Source organism: Vulpes vulpes, chromosome 6 (genome assembly GCF_048418805.1).
Source record: "Vulpes vulpes isolate BD-2025 chromosome 6, VulVul3, whole genome shotgun sequence".
NCBI lineage: Eukaryota > Metazoa > Chordata > Mammalia > Carnivora > Canidae > Vulpes > Vulpes vulpes.
Window position 1 is genome coordinate 94,855,965 of NC_132785.1, and position 16,707 is coordinate 94,872,671.

General features: G+C 35.2%; 1 protein-coding gene across 5 annotated transcripts in view; it reads left to right on the forward strand.

The window, feature by feature from the left end:
* ARID4A (AT-rich interaction domain 4A) overlaps positions 1-16,707 on the forward strand; it is a 67,086-nt gene that overhangs the window by 20,485 nt on the left and 29,894 nt on the right. For all 5 annotated transcript variants that reach the window (XM_026000609.2, XM_026000611.2, XM_026000610.2 and 2 more), the window contains 3 exons: positions 754-833; positions 1,737-1,813; positions 2,182-2,348. In XM_026000609.2, coding sequence (XP_025856394.1) covers positions 754-833; positions 1,737-1,813; positions 2,182-2,348 — 324 coding nt within the window. The remainder of the gene's footprint in view (positions 1-753; positions 834-1,736; positions 1,814-2,181; positions 2,349-16,707) is intronic.

A 16,707-nucleotide genomic window follows, 5' to 3' on the forward strand; every position in this document is an offset into this window, starting at 1 on the left:
GCAGAGAGAAAAGCAGGTTTCCTGCAGGGAGCCTGATGCGGGACTCAGTCCCAGGACCCTGGGATCATGACCTGATCCGAAGGCAGGCAGTCAACCACTGAGCCACCCAGGTGCCCCTCAAAATAGATCTTGATTGAAGTGTATTTAAAAAAAATTATAATATGCTGAAGTGCCTGGGTAGGTCAGTCAGTTAAATGTCCAGCTCTTGATTTCAGCTCAGGTCCTGGTCTCAGGGTCATGAGATTGAGCTCTGAGTTGGGCACTGCACTCTGTGTGGATTCTGCCTGAGATTCTCTCCCTCTCCCTGTGCTTCCCCCGTCCTCACATTCTCTCTCTCTTTCTCTCTCTCTCAATAAATAAAATGTTTTTAAAAAACTATAACATGCCGAATTTTCATCACAGATCTTATGTTTTACTTTTGGACAATAAATGAATTATGTAGGTTAGAATAAATCCTAATTTTTAAAGTGGTGGTCACGGTGTAATTTATATTGTATTAACTATTCATTGTACAATCTAATGACTGAATAAATTAAATATCTAGAAAACCAGTATGCTAAAATAAAAATTACAAGGCAGCCTTATTTTTAAGTAATTCATTGATAGTGGAAATTACTGACAATGAAACTATTTCTTACAAAATATAATCCATTTGAGAAGTGAGGGGGAATCCAGAATTACTCTTTTCAAAAAATTATGTATTTTTTGAGCAAGGGAAATTAGGAACCAATCTGTTCTTATTTTATATTTCAGGTAATATCACCCAGCTGTAATGATGACATCACAGTGAAAAAAGACCAGTGTTTAGTTCGATCATTTCTCGATTCTAAATTGTGAGTCACTTAATAGTGTTACATTGGGAAAAAGAAAATGAACCCCTAAGCGATAGACTCTTCCACAGTCCAAGCTTTATTTTTAAAAGTCTGATCATTTCATGGACTGAGAAATCATTACATAATATGCTTTACTTTTGTAATGTAAGTTATTTCCTGAAAATTTTTATGTAAAAACTAAATAATATGTGAAAATAACATTTAAAAGTTTTATAAAGCATGGTATTGGTTGTTTCTTCAATTATAAATATTTGGTATTTTTATTTGTGTACTATTGCATAATTTGAACTATGAAATTTTCATAGAATTTTCTTAGAATATTACTAAAATAATTATTTTGACAATTTTTCTGATTAAGTCACATTTTTAGAAACGTTCTTTAATCTCAGCTTTGCTTTGTTTCCCAAAAAGGATGTTAACAAAAAAATTATGTGCGTGTGTGTGTGTGTATGAACGTAATTCTCTGTAGAAAATTTAATATATCTTACAGTGATAAAAATATTTTAATATCACCTATTTTTATTTTTTACTAAACTGAATAGTAAATTTAAGAAACAGATTGAAATGGACATTGTATATTCATTCCATAAGGAAAATATCATGCTGATATAATCTACCCCATACTGTTTGTGAGAAGGTTGCATAAATTAAAATATTAAAAATGTGAGGCCTTTTGATTAGTGTATTTTGAATAGATGAAATCTTAAGAATTAAGATACTCACTTTGCCTACATTACCTCTTGCCCTTCATTAATGATTAGGGTATACATGGTCTTTTAAAAACATTTTATGTGCCAAAATTATTTTGATTTTGAAGTTTATGTTTTTCTATTTGTTAATCATTTCAGTGACAATGTTTATTTAATAATGGTTTCCCTCTCCTTTATTTTTCTCTATAATTAGTTATTCTATAGCAAGAAGGGATATCAAGGAAGTAGATATTCTCAATCTACCTGAATCTGAGCTCTCTGCTAAACCAGGTAAAATAGGACTGAATCAATCCATTCATTATTTCATGATGTGGGTGTAAATGGCAAATAGTGATTGAACCAAGACTGAATATTCTTTGGTGCCATTTTAATTGCTTAGAGTTAATATCTATTCTGATTTGATGGCTGTTTTTTAATGGCTAGGTAAAATATTTTATAATATTTAAGTTTTCATGTTTTACTATTAATATTTGTAAGAGTATGTTTTAGAGTAATAAACATTAATATAACATGAATGAGATATGTTGATGTCTACTGTATCATTTTATAAGGGACAGCTGAATTTGAGTCCAGATCTTCTGACTCTGAATGTTATACTATTATTCTATGTTGCTAATTCCATAACTGTTTATTCTTAGGGCTGCAGAAAGCAAGCATCTTCTTAAAAACTAGAATTGTTCCTGATAATTGGAAAATGGATATAAGTGAAATTCTTGAATCATCCAGTAGTGATGATGAAGATGGTCCAGCTGAAGAAAATGATGAAGAGAAGGAAAAGGAGGCCAAAAAGGAAGAGGAAGAGGTGGTAAGTGAAATTTTACATTTGTAACATAAAGACATTTAATACTCTAAAATAAAAATTAGTGCCTTTGTATATTTTCCCTCATTTAGATGTCCTTTATTATTTGTTTGTTTTTTTTCTAGCTCAAATTGATTTGGGGATGGTGGACTCTTTGAATTCTAACTTAGTGGGTAAACCAGAACTAATTTTTTTAGCAGATAAAAGGTTGCAAAGAGGGGCGCCTAGGTGGCTCAATCCGTTAAGCATCTGCCTTCAGCTCAGGTCATGATCCCTGGGGTCCTGGGATCGAGTACCTGCTCCTCCCTCTCCCTCTGCCACTCCCTCTGCTTGTGTTCTCTTTCTCTTCCTCTCTCTGTCAAATAAATTTTAAAAATTAAAAAAATGTACAAAGAACTTTTCAGGTTAATCAAGTACAAACTTTCCAAATAACATTGGAGAAAAGAAATGTAACTTTTAGGTATATTACATGTGTTAACTCATCTAAAGTGTTGCCATGTGGAATAACTGATATTATCCTACTTTAAAGGTGAGGAAAGTGAAAGTCACAAAGGTTAAGTAACTTTGCTAAGGTTTTATAACTCAAATGTGGAGTACAGGGATTTGAACCCCGATCTGGTCTTTCTGAACTTGGAAACTTCACTTCTTTCAGATATTGCACAGTATCTCAAGGACAGTGGGGATTAAAAAATCCTATCCAAACTGAAGGAATATTTCACTTGGTAGTTTGATAAGTCATAGAAGAGATTGTTTTTATAAGTGCTAATGATTTTTTGGTAATATTATGTCATTTAGGATATAAACCTATAATTGTAGGAAATTATTCACAGACTACCACATAATAGCATATATGAATATTGTTGTCTGTTTATTCAGCAGTGTTTTGTCAAGTGGGTAAACTGTCCAGTATATTTTTGGTTGTTATGAGGTAAAGAGACCTAGGGGCAGACAAAGAGAATGAATTTACCAAAAAGAAGACCTTATTTGAGCATGAAAAATATTTGCTTGGAAAACGTGGAATGCTTGTTTCTGTTTTATACAAATACGAATTTATGAAATGAGTATACTTGTATGTGTTGAAGAGCATACGATATTTCTTTCCTTTTACTTCCCCTGCAGTATTTGGTTTTTGCACTCTGAAATCAGAATGGCGGTTCATACTTACAGGCTGCCTACAGAGTTGCCATAGTAACGTGCTGTTGGTTTTAAGTGAGCATGCTCGGAAAGACAGGAAGGTTTAGCAGAGGCTTGGCAGGTTGCCAATGGAGGTTTGCCAGATGCTTTGAAATGGGCTGTCTTTCTTTTCCTTTCATGTAATGTCTGATTTTTATGTGGAAGAGAATGTAAGTAGTGCTGTATAACCCTGCGGATGCTATGCCCTAAGAGGGAAAGCAAATATTTGCAAGTCAGACTGAAAAATGTTCAGACACTGTACTGATTAAGTAGAAGGGGAATCTAACCATTTTGCATTTGAAAGAAAATGCAGCATATAGGTAAGATTTTTTTTCTAAAATATATTTAGTTACCATTTTGATTGCCAAAAACGGGGTTAAATAAGAATTTTAGGTGTTGGTGATGTGGCTAATAATGATAGAACTCATAAGCAAGCGTAATTGTTTCTTGTAAAAGAGACAGTAGGAGTCTATTTTTAGAATATCAGAGGATGAAGGCTATTTTTCTGAAACAAGGTAGATTTTGAAATGAAAATGATGATGAGACAGTTTGGCAAAATTCAGGATTTAGAGTCTAAATATTAAATGTGATTTTTGTATTTTATATGTATTTATTTATAGATTATATGTTTTCAGGGTAAATAGGCCACATTTTCAGGGTGTGAACTGTTGCAGACTGGTTTTGCTTTTTTTTTTTTTAGAGAATTAGCATTAGTTAGGATCTGATACTGCCAAATATTGAAAAAAGATTATTTTTGCTAATAGTTTTAATTGGTGTCCCTTTTAGAATGCATTTTCTTTACTCCCCACCCCCCAAAAAGCAAACCCTGAAATTTTAAACAAAGAGAGTAAAAAGAGCTTTGTAGTAAGGTTGGAAAAGATGGATATAAAATAGTAAATAGTAAATAGTGTTCTTATTATAGCCATTAATTTCATAAAAATCATAGCATTTTATTCAAGCTGTTAGTAAATGTTAGTAAAAAGGAATGAAGAACAGAGGCAAGCTCTGTTACCTATTGTTTGCAGGTAATAAGTAAAGAAATTAAAAAATGTAAGGATCTTTGTAAGGGATAGTATCATCTTAAAATGTGTTACTTAAATTATGAACCTGTTAAATATAAGTTGAAAAAGAATGCTTTTTATCTACTGAAAAATAAAAGCAGAATTAACAACATTTAGTCACTGAGTTGTCTGTTAATTTAAATTATTTTCCAGATGATCAGTTTCATAGCATATTCTTTATTGAATTACTTGACAGAAACTAATTCCTCTTTTTTTCTGGCCATAGAGGTAGATTTCTTGAGTGAGATTTTGGTTGCTTTAGAAAAAAAAAAAATCAGCTGCATTTCTTGCTCTTGAATTTAAGACTTAGTTGCTGAATCATTCTAATTTATCTTGAACAGTAATTTTTAAAAATTTAATGTACTGATAAACTGAAAAGCAGTTTAGTCTATATGTAACAAAGGAAAAAAAGTGGATATGGTATAAAATTAATTAAAGTCTGATAAGACAGGGCCTACCTGGCTTAGTCATTACAGGCCTTTACTACATAGGTGAGGCTAAGCTGTGGTATTACATTGTAGATCATATTCTCCCTGAAACGTAATAATGCTATGCTTTTCATGAAAATTTAATGTGGCTTTATAATGATAAAAAGGTCTTTAACATTCTGAAAACCACTATAACAGTACTTTAGCTTATCATTTGATGTTTGTAAATTTTATGCAGTAGAATCATACAAGTGTTAGATACTTCTGCAGTGCTAATGGACAGTGGACATTGTTTTTATATTTGATGCTTTGAATACCCTAAAATAGCCTAAGTAAGATTTGAGATTCATGGCTTTACCATGGAGGATCATCTTTTTTACTTAATATTGTTTTGAATTCCTAAGCATTGGTAGGTCAGGATTGGAATGCAAGAAATATGTTTCATACTGTTACTGGGTAGGAAAAGACTTGAGAGTCTGACAGGAAGTAGGTCCAATCTATATTGATGACTATAAATTTTAACCTGTTGGTAATTATATTGAAAATAAGCCCTGGAGAATATTTTTGTGGGTATTACTAAATGTCTTTTGTTAAGAAAATTTTGTATTAGAAAAGATACTACTGATTTCCTTTTGAGCTTTGAAATTGATTGAAAAGTCCATGTAAATATAAGTCATGATGTCAGTTAATTCATTTACTCCTTATATACATTCTGGATGAATGTAGGAGAGTTGTCTAAGGATAAAGTGAATGGGTGAAGACATTAAAGGGAATTTGACTAGTTGCACCTCTTTTGTCCTTTTAGTTTGATCTATATAGCATTATGTGTTGGGCCCTTTCAGAAATTTCTTCTAATTTCATAATTAGTAATGAAAATAAGAATTTAGTGAATTTTTATAAGAATGCTCTTTTTTTGCTTGGAAATACTGACACCCATTTCTCCAAACTGAATTTTCTAGGGATCACTATTTTATCTGTTGCTTAGATTGATTATATTCCACTATTATAAAAGTCATAAGTGCTTGTGGTTTTTTATTCATAGAAACTGGAATTTTTTTTCTTAATGTGTAAGTCAAGTGTTATTTGTATTTATGTTGTCTTGTAAAGCCATTTGTTAGTGATCTTGCAAGATCATTTTGGGTATAAATGTACAGTAAATGCTTGATAACATGGGAAAATTATGCTAAGTTAATAAAATCTAAAGAAAAATTTAAATGTAATGTTAGTTCTATCTAATAACTCCAGCTGTCAGTTGTGAGTTTCTAAGCAGATCCTGCAAAGTTAACTTTCAATGAATAATTGAAACTTTAACTTGGATTCAAATGTAATAACTTACTTGAAAAAATCTTGAAGTGTAGCCTATTAAACAAGCAAACAAATGTTCTACTGTATTTAGCAAGATCTTTCCTCACAGAATTAGAGTAAGACTACCAAATTATTCACCTAATCAGATTAATGAGGATTGCACATTTGCACACACAATTATAGCTACGTTTGTATATATTTCAAAAAAGTCACTTCTCAGAATAAATTATTTCATAGTTGTGGTAGCATGAAAGAGGGTTGACTGAATTTAAAGCCTTAGAGGTGATAGTATCCAAAACATGGCTTGATTGTTTAAAAGTAGAATGTAGGTACCTTTTCAAGTAGGGGGGCGGAAATGACTAGTCTCAGTCAAGTCTGTGTAATACAAGAGTCCTGTAATAATTTGTTTTAAGGAGGTTGTTGTCACTGTTTTCTGAAATTATAAAACAATGTCTTACCATATAATGAATATATCAAGACATCTTACATGTCCCCTGAATTTTTCTATTTCAATGTACACAACAAGGAAGAATGATGCCACTCTAAATTTTATAACTACCAACTTTTGCTGGGCCTTCAACACTATGAGTCAATTCCCAGTTTCTATGATCAAATCACTCTGTCCTCCAACCCTGCCCTACTCCACTCCAACTTCAGAAAGAAATTAGGAGCATCAGATTGGGAGCATGCATTACACTTTACCGGCCTGCTCTCCTTCCCTTAGGTATAAAATTGATAATATGTTGCCCTCTTCTGTATGATATGAGTCCCTCAGTTTACACTCTGGATCTCATTCCCTTTTTCCTTAGCTTAGATTATGAACTATCTCTTCTTTCTAAGATCTTTATTCTGTTCTGTTGTTTCCTTCTTATCAGTTTTTAAAAGCACACTTCCATCTCTCCACCCTTCTGACAACCAACCCCTCCACATACTGTCCTCTCTCCTCACCCTTCTGACCAGATCATTGGTCAGAAAAAGTATATACACTTTTATTTCCTGACTTCCTCTTCACTCTTAATTCACTGTAGTGTGTCTTGCACTCCTACCACAGCTAAAACAACCAATGACCTTCAACAGATCTTCTGTACTAAATCCAGAAAATTTTTGTCATGATCTCATTTGACTCCTTCCCAGTATTCAGCATTTTCGACATGCCTACCTTCTTCAGTCATCTGATATCTCGGACATTATATATATATATATATTTTTTTTTTTTTAACTTATTTCCTAACTAAATGATATAATGACTTCAAATCTATAGGTACATCAAAGATGTCTCTTCATAGCCCCAGATATTTATATTAAACTGCCAACGAGGCTTATTTTGTAAGTACTCAAACTCAGTATGTACAAGAACTGTTTTCACCTACCCCCCAAGCTGGTCCTTCCCATGATTGTCCCCAATTTATTTGAATAGAAACATGATCCACTAATTACCCAAACCAGATATATGGCAATCACCTTAATCCTCCCACTCTTGCACCACTAACCAATGAGATACCAAATCTTCTTTCTTCTGGCTACTTGATGGCTTTCAGGTTTGCTCACTTCCCTCGGTTTCTACTCTCTGCCACTCTAGTCCAAGCCACTATGTTCTCCTTTACCTACAGAAATGCAATAGTAACTTTCCCATGCCCCTGCTGGCCTTCTCCAATCTATTCTCTGCACTGAATCTAAGCAGATTTTTTAAAATGAGACATCTAAATGTAATTCCTCTTGGAATAAATTGATTTTAGGGCACAAAAGTGGTTGCAGTATTTATTCTTTTATATTGAAATACTTCTGAAATACATTGCATAATGTCACCTGTTTCTAAAAGTAGTATACTAGGCATTACTTATCTTTATATTTACTCAAGATTTAATTATTGTATTCTTTTAATACAGTCTTGTCATGTCTTTTAGCCCTTATCCTATTAAGATTGTGAATTTTCTCTGTTTCCTTTCCTTTGCAATCTATATGTTGTCAGCTGATAGTTTTTACATATGATAACTTTCTGGACAGTTCTTCAGAATTCTACTTGGCTCAGGGCTTTACTGGTACCCTGGGGAGTCATTTTGAGTTATGGATCACCAGAGTTACCAAACTTAATGTTGTGGGGATTTTTTCTTTTTCTTTTATTATTTAAGGTTTTAGTTTAAGTTTTCTTTTTTAAACTTGGGTTTTCAGTTGTTATATTTCACTGAGGTGTTATGACAAAATATATCTGTTGTACCAGAGCATGCATCATTAGTAAGATACAGCTTTTATTTTTATTAAAACATTTTATTTATTTATTTATTTATTTATTTATTTATTTATTTATTTATTTATGAGAGACACAGAGAGAGAGGCAGAGACATAAGCAAAGGGAGAAGAAGGCTCCATGCAGGAAGCCTAATGTGGGACTCGATCCCGGGACTCTGGGATCATGCCCTGAGCCAAAGGCAGACACTCAACCGTTGAGCCACCCAAGCGTCCCTACAGCTTTCATTATATTGCAATTAAAATATTTTGCTTTTGTAGGAGTTAGAAACAGGTAAAGATTCCCACACCGAATATGTTCTCACCTTCATTTTGGAGACTTAGTGGCTTTTTTTTTTTTTTTAATTCATTTGAGAGAGAGAGAGAGTGCGTGCACAAGCAGGAGCAGAGGGAAAGGGAGAAGCAGGCTCACCGCTGAGCAGGAAGCCTGCCATGGGGCTGGATCCCAGGACCCCAGGATCATGACCTAAGCTGAAGGCAGATCTTAACTGACTGAGCCACCCAGGCACTCCAGAGACTTAGTGGATTTTCAAGATTGTTTATTGAATCCTCACAACAGGATTTTTTTTTTTATGAGTGAGGAAACGGAGGTGTAAAAACATTACAAAGTTTTCACAGACTTTTAAATTTTTTTTTCTCTATATATTTTAAGGTCTATGAAAACAGTGGATGTCAGGTTTTTTTGTTATAGTTTTTTCCTTTTCGACCAGTATGACTGTCCACCAACTAGCACACCAACTAGAGCTTGGCTAATATTAAACCTTCATTAAATATTTTCTGAATAAATGAACAAGTGTGGGCCATGCAGTTTTCCTAACATACTACTACTTGAAACAAAGTGTTAGAAGATTTGTTGTAAGGTTCCAGAAAGTTCACTTTGCAAGAAACTACAAGATACATTATCTACCTTCCCTTCATAATATAGGCTTTCTTTTTCTTTCTTTTTTTAAATATTTTATTTATTTATTCATGAGAAACACAGATTGAGAGAGAGTCAGAGACACAGGCAGAGGGAGAAGCAGGCTCCATGCAGGGAGCCCGTCCTGGGACTCTATCCCAGGTCTCCAGGATCAGGCCTTGGACTGAAGGTGGCGCTAAACCGCTGAGCCACCCGGGCTGCCCCAGGCTTTCTTTCTTTAAGCAGTGCATTTTGTAGGCAATCTTGTTTCCTTATATAATTTTGTGAATTTATAAATTAACTCTTTTTGGCTTAGGCTAGTTTGGGATACTTTTCTGTCACTTGAAATAAAGGTTCTTTACTGATACTCCTTCTTTTATCTTGTCCCACTTATTTCAGGTGTCTTCTGATAGGTCTTTTCCCCCCTAACCCATTCTTCATAGACCTCTTCCTAACACATAAAGGGTTCCTGCTAGAAACCCCTTAATGGCCTCAGCACCAACAGGATGAAGATTAGGTCTTTTATCATGGCCCTTTATAAGTTTGGCTCTTCATAATTCGACCCACTTTTCTATTCTTCCTACCATTATTCTCCAGCAGGACATAACTTTTTTTTTTAACAACCTGCCTCTCCATATTCGCACATTTATTAGATTTTGCTCAGAAACCACTTGTTGAGTTGCCAGATATGTTTTATTGAGTATCACTTTTCTGTTGCTCATTCCTTTTATCAGTATCAAATATAGTAAAGGAAAGTTTAAAAAACTCAGAAAATGATAAACAGTAGCTGATATTTAAGGACTCCAACAAGAGTGTATATTGAATCCAAGACTTCTATGTAGGAACAAATAGAAGCCCTACTTGAGTTAAGGTTGAATATGACCTATAAATGTTCTATGCATTCACCTTAGCGATAACTTGTTCTAGCATTTATTGCACAGTTGTAAAAACTCAGTGAGGCTACTTAATATGTCTCAAATGTAAAATTTAATGCAATAAAAGCATGAGCAGCTAGTGGTATCACTGCTTGCTTTCACATCATCCTGCAGCCCAGAGGCAGCTTCAGAGTTGCCACTTCTGGTGTGCTTCTTGCAGTGCTTAGTTCCCCAGAGTAGAGTTTTCAATGGTACTGTCATATTATCCCCTCAGCTCCAAGAAAATCTGCCTCCTGCAGAGGACTCCAAGTTCAGCCTCTTTGTTTTGGAGTAGGTGGAGTGGGGGATGGAAGATCAGGGATTGTAAGAACTGAAGAGTTGAGAAAACCTGTGATGGAGTACGAGTGGAGCCAGGAATGGAGTGAGAAGGGAAGCCAACAGAGAGAACCAGAGGAGGAGATTGTAGCAGCAGCATGCAGGGTGAATGAAGCTGCTGTTGTCCAAAATAACATTAATTCACAAAAAACAGTGTTTTGGTTCAGATAAATAAGCATGATATACTGGAATATATATATATATTTAAGAATGGAAGAAGGTGTTATATAGTCATTAGTAACTTATTAAGGATACCTGTAAGGGTTTATGAGCAATGAGATACCCATCAACAAAAGATGTGTACTTCACATACAGTGCAGTACAGTGCAGTGAAACCACAAAGATCATGTTTAGTTACATCCTTTTGCATTCTCGAAATGTCGGTTTTTATGGCTCTAATCTGTTATGAGCTGAGAAATTATCCTGACCTACTCAGAATAGTATAAGTGTATAAGTTACATGGGTCTGAGGAGCTTTGTGTAAAGTGCATCATCTTTTACTGACATATTTTGACATAGTTTGGACACTTTCTGTATACTTTCTTAATTTGTGTTCTGGAAAGTAGAGTTGCTAGCAAGGTAAGTTAATAGCAATAACAGGGATTATCTTATTTTTAAGATTTTTAAAAATTTATCTTTTATCCTAGTAAAAATGCAGGAAGTCCATTTTTCATTAGAATTCACACTATTGGGCAGCCCGGGTGGCCCAGCGGTTTAGCGCTGCCTTCAGTCCAGGGCGTGATCCTGGAGACCTGGGATCAAGTCCCACGTAGGGCTCCCTACATGGGGCCTGCTTCTCCCTTTGCCTGTGTTTCTGCCTCTCTCTCTCTCTCTCTCTCTATGAATAAATAAATAAAATCTTAAAAAACAAAAAAGAATTCACACTATTTCTGAATGAATAATCACTTTCTGATTCATGTATTTAGGAAAGAATGAAGTGAATGCTAACAAATGATTGTGCCACAGCGACCTGTGACTTTAAAACAGCCTCAGCCATTCTTTTTTTTTTTTTTTTAAAGATTGTATTTTTATTTGAGTGTGCACACATGCACACGTGAGCATGAATGGGGGAGGAGCAAAGGGAGATGGAGAAGCAGACTCCATGCTGAGCAGGAAACCTGCCATGGGGCTTGATCCCAGGACCTTGGGATCATGACCTGAGCCAAAGACAGATGCTTAACGAACTGAGCCACCCAGGTGCCCCCAACCTCGGCCATTCTTTTCTTTTATCTGACTCCTATTGTATTTATATTATTAATGCTAGCTCTGAAACTCAGTGAATGTGAAGTAATCAAAGAAAATCTCCTGAGTTTATTTTCACAGATACTGTTTTCATTCACATAATAACAATATATAAGCTAAATGCCAGTCCTTGGTGATAAAATTGTAAAATATAGGCATGTCTTTAACCTATCAAGCCCTTACAATGTGTGGGAACCTTCAGGATTATAAACATGAATAACTTAGACTTACACTAAAAAGAATCTTAGCATTTACTCTTTCTTTCTCCTTCTAGAGTAGGGGGTCATCTTTCCATCATCAGAGAGCAAGACTAATTCAAGCATTGAGCCTTCTCCCTGTGGACTATTGTAATAGCTTCCCTTTCCCTTCGAATCCATCAAACTCATTCTTGGCAGAGAGCTTTTAAAAACACAAATCTGATATGATTCCTCTTCAGCTCTCTCAAATTCCGGTTCTCATTCTCTACATATCATTTAAAAAGTGCTTTTTTAATCACAGCCTGCCTTTGACAGCCTCATGCTTATGCTGTTTGCTTTAGCTCTTGGGCTCTCCACTCTTCACGTTTTGAGGCTTTCCCTAATATAACCCCTATTACTCCATTCCCAGTAGAACCACTGATCTCCTTCTGTATTCTTTTATATACTTTGCAGCACTTTTAATGTTGTATTACATTGGCTTGTTTTACATTGCTACAACCTCTGCAAGATTCAAAGTGTCAAAAGTAGAAAGTACCATGTCTTCTTATTTTAATCACAGTTCTTTTGCATGTCCCTCCCTGACTCATGGTAGCCATCAGTAAATGTCTGGACTAAATTTGAAGATAGTTTCCAAAGTCAGAAAATTCATAATTTACTAGGTATATAGATAGAATCACAAATACCTATATAACGCTAGACGGTATATATTGATGCTAACTAAAGTAAGTTTCATGAAATTATGATCATGTTCATGCTTCTTCCATATCCTTAACCCTGTTCTCCATCCTGACATTTTCCTGGATGCATTTTACTGGATGCAATTATGATGCATAATTCCTTACCACATGCTTGACTGAATGAAGGGAAGGTGGCTTATCAGCGGTCTAGTGGACTTTACCTGCCATTATTATAATCTTCTACTCTAAAACCCTTGATGAGGGCAGCCCCGGTGGCTTAGCAGTTTAGTGCCACCTTCAGCCCAGGGTGTGATCCTGGAGTCCTGGGATCAAGTCCCACATCCGGCTCCCTGCATGGAGCCTGCTTCTTCCTCTGCCTGTGTCTCTGCCTCTGTGTGTGTGTGTGTGTGTGTCTCTTTCTAATAAATAAATAAAATCTTTAAAAATAAAAAAAAAATAAAACCCTTGAAGAATGCAATACCTCGTCATTGACCAGGAGAAAGATATTATATCTATGAAAGCACCATGAATAAGGACGCCTGGCTGGCTCAGTCAGTACAGCATGCAGCTCTTAATCTTAGGATTGTGAATTTGAACCCCACAATGGGCACAGAGAATACGTAAATAAATAAATCTTTAAAAGAGAGAGAGAGAGAACTTTGCTTTTAAAAAAGTCTACGAACAGAGAAAGCACACCCTGAGCAAATATGAGCCCCCATACAAAAGCCATAAAGGCAGATTCATCTAGTTGGAGGCATTTGCTAGCATATGCAGTTTTAATCCAAGGTGACTAACAGCACAGCTGTTTGCAAAAAAGAGATTGTGAAGAATTATGTATTGTAAGAAATTAAACAATTTTATGTTTCTGCTACCTAGAGGAATCTATACATTCAACGCAATCCCTTATCAAACTACCATCAACTTATTTCACAGAGTTGGAACAAGTAATTCTAAAATTTGTATGGAACCAGAAAAGACGCTGAATAACCAAAGGAATGTTGAAAAAACCAAGACTGGTGGCATCAAAATTCTGGACTTCAAGCCGTATTACAAAGCTATAATCATCAAGACAGTATAGTACTGGCACAAACACAGACACGTGTATCAATGGAACAGAATAGAGAACCTAGAAAGGGACCCTCAACTCTATAGTCAACTCATCTTCGACAAAGCAGGAAAGAATATCCAATGAAAAAAGACAGTCTCCAACAAATGGTGTTGGGAAAATTGGACAGACACATGCAGAAGAATGAAACTGGACCATTTCCTCACATCATGTACAAAAAGAGACTCAAAATGGATGAAAGACCTAAATGTGAGACAGGAGTCCATCAAAATCCTAGAGAGAACACAGGCAGCAACCTTTGTGACCATGGACCCAGCAACTTCTTACTAGACTCCTCCCCAAAGGCAAAAATGAACCATTGGGACTTCATCAAGATAAAAAAGCTTTTGCATAACAAAAGAAACAGTCAATAGAACTGAAAGACAACTGACAGAATGGGAGAAGATATTTGCAAATGATATATCAGATAAAGAACCAGTATCCAAAAATCTATAAGAATTTATGAAACTCAAATAAAAGAACAAAGAACAAATAATCCAGTCAAGAAATGGGCAGAAGACATGAGCAGACATTCCTCCAAAGAAGACATACAAATGGCCAACAGACACATGAAAAAATGCTCAACATCACTCAGCATCAGGGAGATACAAATCAAAACCACAATGAGATACCACCTCACACCAGTCAGAATGGCTTAAATTAACACATCAGGAAAGGAAAGATGTTAGCAAGGATGTGGAGAAAGGGGAACTATCTTACACTCCTGGTGGGAATGAAAGCTGGTGCAGCCACTGTTGAAAACAGTGAGGTTCCTCAAAAAGTTGAAAATTGAACTACCCTATGACCCAGCAGTTATACTGCTGGGTATTTACCCCAAAGATGCAAATGTAGTGATCCGAAGGGGCACCTGCACCCCAATGTTTATAGTAGCAATGTCCACGATAGCCAAACTATGGAAAGAGGCCAGATGTCCATCGATAGATGAATGGATAAAGAAGATGTGGTATACATATACAATGGGCTGCTACTCAGCCATCAAAAAATGGCATCTTGCCTTTTGCAAGGACGTGGATGGAACTAGAGGATATGCTAAGAGAAATAAGTCAGAGAAAGACAAATATCATATGATCTCACTCATGTGGAATTTAAAAACCAAAACAGAGGATCATAGGGGAAGGGAGGAAAAAATAAGACAAAATCAGAGAGGAAGACAAACCATAAGAGACTTAATCATAAGAAACAAACAGTTGTTGGAGGGGAGTGATAGGGGAATGGCATAACTGGACGATGGACATTGAGAACATGTGATGTAATGAGCACTGGCTATTATATAAGACTGATGAATTACCTCTACTTGTGAAACAAATAATATATGTTAATTTAATTGAATTTTATGTAATTAAATAAAATTCAATTAAAAAGAAATTAAGCAATTTTAATTTTTGTAAAGACTATCAGGTAAATTTTAAACTGTGTTTCTAGCCTCATCTTTTTTCTTGTGTAAATTTCTTCTCAAGCAGGTATTTGTTTATAAGGAGAATTCTTTATTCATTTATGTCTTGTTTTTATACTTGATAACTGCACCTGAACATAGAATTTTATGGCCATAATTTCTCATGGAACTTACTACACTGTTGGACATTAACTAACTTTTATTTTTGAAAATTTATCTATTTATTTATTGGAGAGAGAGTGAGAGTGCACAAATGTGTTTGAGTATGGGGCTGGGTGAGGCAGAATGAGGGGAAAGGGAGAGAGAAAATCTCAAGTAGATTCTCCACTGAATGCAGAGCCCAACAAGGGGCTTGATCCTGGGAATCTGAGATTGTGACCTGAGCCAAAATCAGGAGTTGAATGCTTAACCGACTGAGCCACCAGGTGCCTGGACATCCACTAACTTTTAAATCAAATGTATTTAAAATACCAACTTTAATGTATTAAAACTATTTTTAGTAAGAATTTATGAAATGTTTGGTACAACCGTAATAAATACCTAATTTGCAGTTGATGGGTTTATTTTGTTTACTTGTTTTTGGAAGAAAATTTGATTTCAAGTCAGTGCCTTTTGAAAAAATACTTTTTACGTATACTGGATAATGGTCTTATTTGAATTCTGCAAGATCATAAATACTGGAAATGAGGTGTCGGTCTAAGGAGAAAATATTGTGATTATGAGGAACATGAGGGATAAGCAAAGCATAGGCGCAGTCTAGCAGAAGATGTTTTGGGTTTTTTTTTTTTTTCCCATACTTAGAAGTCTTTAAAAATAATTTTTGGGTTACTGGACTATTTTTTTTTTTTTTTTTTTTTAGTTAACTCATTGGCAGTTCTAATTACCTTGCAAAGGCAAGGCTTTTTAAATTCACATGGGGAAAAACTGCCATCTTTTTTTTTTTTTTTTTAAAGGATTTTATTTATTCATGAGAGACACAGAGAGGCAGAGACATAGGCAGAGGGAGAAGCAGGCTCCCTGCAGGGAGGCTGATGTGGGACTCAACCCTGGGACTCCAGGATCACGCCCTGAGCCAAAGGCAGACACTTAACCATTGAGCCACCTAGGCGTCCCAAAAAACTGCCATCTTTTGATTGGAACATTTAGTAATGATCCCTATTAACTCTACACTGATTATTCACTCTATATTGCTAAGTTGTGAAGCTTAGAACTTTGACTTAGTTTCTTTACATTTGTTAAAACTCACAGTACTCTAGTGCTATTAAATCATTCTGAATGAATGTATTAAAAGATTTTATTCTCTTTGATTGCCTTTTGGTTTTTTTTTATTATATATTTTAATCAACTTCATGTTCATGGATTCTGGCTGCTA